At 49.1% G+C, this 2500-nt stretch overlaps 1 protein-coding gene across 3 annotated transcripts in view; it reads left to right on the forward strand.

The window, feature by feature from the left end:
* Positions 1-1984, forward strand: part of LOC122243247 (arylsulfatase B) — a 13650-nt gene extending 11666 nt beyond the window's left edge. For all 3 annotated transcript variants that reach the window (XM_086535635.1, XM_086535634.1, XM_086535633.1), the window contains exon 11: positions 1668-1984. In XM_086535635.1, the coding sequence (XP_086391761.1) occupies positions 1668-1849 (182 nt within the window). In that variant the 3' untranslated portion in view covers positions 1850-1984. The remainder of the gene's footprint in view (positions 1-1667) is intronic.
* Positions 1985-2500: the final 516 nt, after the last annotated feature.

Genomic DNA, 2500 nt, shown 5'->3' on the forward strand with positions numbered 1-2500 from the left:
AACCAGCCTCTCTTCGGGGGCAACAAGGGGCTCGGTGTGGGAAGGTGGCACTCGGGCTGGCAGGATTCGTCCACAGTCGCGTTGCAAGGAACGCCGCGTGTCCATTCCGGCCTCCTGCACCCACCGACTGGCACTACACCGCACCTGGCCCTCGCCGGGGCGGCCCGTCCTGGCCGCCCACGATGGCTTCAAACCAGTGGGAACGCGGCCTCAAGGACCCCGCCGTCGCCTCGCCTGCCCGGATCATCCTTCATATCTACAACCTCGAACAACGAGTAACGAGGAAGGCACACTTCGGGCCATTCAGGTCCAGTTTGGATTGGCTCCTCTCTAGACTCGCCGCGATAGTCTTTTTATTCTATCCTATGTCTCCTTATCAAATTTCTGTAATGGCAGAATTTGAGTGTGTGCATTGTTGATGAGTATTAATGAGATGGTTTATATGACTTTCCAATCGGCGCAGAGACTGAGGGAATCACAAGTTTGTCCTGTCATGGGCGAAGACAGAGATTCCGTCGTCGTAGGGGACGAACCGGACGCGGACTGCTGTTTCAACCTAGAAGAGGGTAAGGATGATTTTTTTTATCTATTTTCCTTCCTCTCTCTTCTTCTCTCATCATCTCTCTCTCTTTCTTTCTCCATCTCTTCTACCTCTCATCTTTCTCTATTTCCTCTCCTTTTCTCTCCATCTCTCTCTCTCTCTCTCGCTCGCTCCATCACTCTCTCTATCTATCTATCTACCTTCTCTCTCTCTCTGCCTCATCTACACTCCCTCTCTTTCCTCACTTCTCTCTTCTCCCTCACACTCCTTCTCTCTCTTTCTTCCCTCTTCTCTCTACTCACTTCTCTCTCTCTCACTCACTCACTCTCTCTCTCTCTCTATCTCTCTCTTTCTCACTCACTCTCACCATCTCTCTCTTTCTCACTCACTCTCACCATCTCTCTCTTTCTCTCTCACTCTCTCTCTCTTTCTCTCTCTGTCTCTCCTCTCTCTCTGCTCTCTCTCTATCTCTCCTCTCTCTCTCTCTCTCACTCTCTTCCTACTCTCTTTCTCTCTCTCTCTCTCTCTCTCTCTCTCTCACTCTCAACTCTCTCTCTCTCACTCACTCTCCTCTCTCTCTCTCTCTCTCTCACCTCTTTCTCTTTCCTCACTCTCTCTCTCTCTCTCCCTCTCTCTCTCTCTCTCTCTCTCTCACTCACTCTCTCTCCTCTCTCACTCACTCTCCTCTGCTCTTCTCACTCTCTCGCTCTCTCTCTCCATCTCTCTCTCTCCGTCTCTCTCTCCACTCACTCTCTTTCCTCTCCACTCACTCTCTCTCTCTCTCACTCACTCTCTCTCTCTCACTCACTCTCTCTCTCTCTCTCTCTCCTACCCTCTCTTTCTCTCTCTCTCCTACCCTCTCTTTCTCTCTCTCTCCTTCCCTCTCTTTCTCTCTCTCTCCTTCCCTCTCTTTCTCTCTCTCTCCTTCCCTCTCTTTCTCTCTCTCTCCTTCCCTCTCTTTCTCTCTCTCTCCTTCCCTCTCTTACTCTCTCTCACACACACAACTTCTTCTCCCTCTCCTTCTCTCTCTATCCCTCTCCCTCTTCCCACCTCTCCTTCTCCCTCTCTCCCTCTCCCTCACCCTCTCCCTCTCCCTCTCCCTCCCTCACCCTCCTCCTCGCCTCAGATGACCCGAACGAAACCGTCAACCTGGTGGAGTTCGAGCCCGCCCTGGCCATGGCGCTGGAGGTTTTGCTGCTGGAGGAGACGCCCAACGTGGTGCCCCGGGACGAGCCGCCCAACGACCCCGAGGGCGAAGCGTCCAACTGGGGCGGCGTCTGGACTCCGGGTTGGTGTGACGTGCCCTGAGGGAGGCGCTGAAGGGCCCGTCGGCGATGTGGGCGTGGCGAGTGGATGCACGTGCTTGCTTGCGTCATGATTCGTGCTCGCTGTAGGATTGGTGTTTATGTTGATCGAAATTGAAATAAATGATTGATGTCCTCACTTTACTTTTGTTGAATTGCATTTTTTTAATCAACGAATGGCTTTGTAAAAACAATTGAGCAAAAAGCGTTAATTTTGATGAGTCATGTTATGTGACCCGATTTTCTCATCTCGTATTCATGTTGATATGCGGATTAACATCTAACAATACAGTCTTTTAAAATAGGGAAGACACATTTTGGTTTAATTTTAATTTGAACAGAATTAAATTGTCTATTTCTGAGAGGTTTTCAGGCCCTATTTAGAGACTGATTCGTGAATGCATTCGAGCCACGGGAATTCGTGAACATTTAATGTGTCTTTTGTCATTTCAGTTACTAGCATTGTTTAAAAGTACGCGAAGCAAAAATTGAATGTCCTGAACTATTTAGTTGATAGTCTTTACAATAACAGTTCCACACAAAATGTTACCGGCTCACTTTATAGATAACACAATAGATGAGTGTGTGTGCATATACACGCATATATGACTCTAGCACACACACGCAGTCATCCAATATACAAGTAACAAATCTT

The sequence above is a fragment of the Penaeus japonicus genome, unplaced genomic scaffold, assembly GCF_977035675.1.
Source record: "Penaeus japonicus unplaced genomic scaffold, GWHDUDI00000001_assembly GWHDUDI00001670, whole genome shotgun sequence".
NCBI classification, from domain to species: domain Eukaryota; kingdom Metazoa; phylum Arthropoda; class Malacostraca; order Decapoda; family Penaeidae; genus Penaeus; species Penaeus japonicus.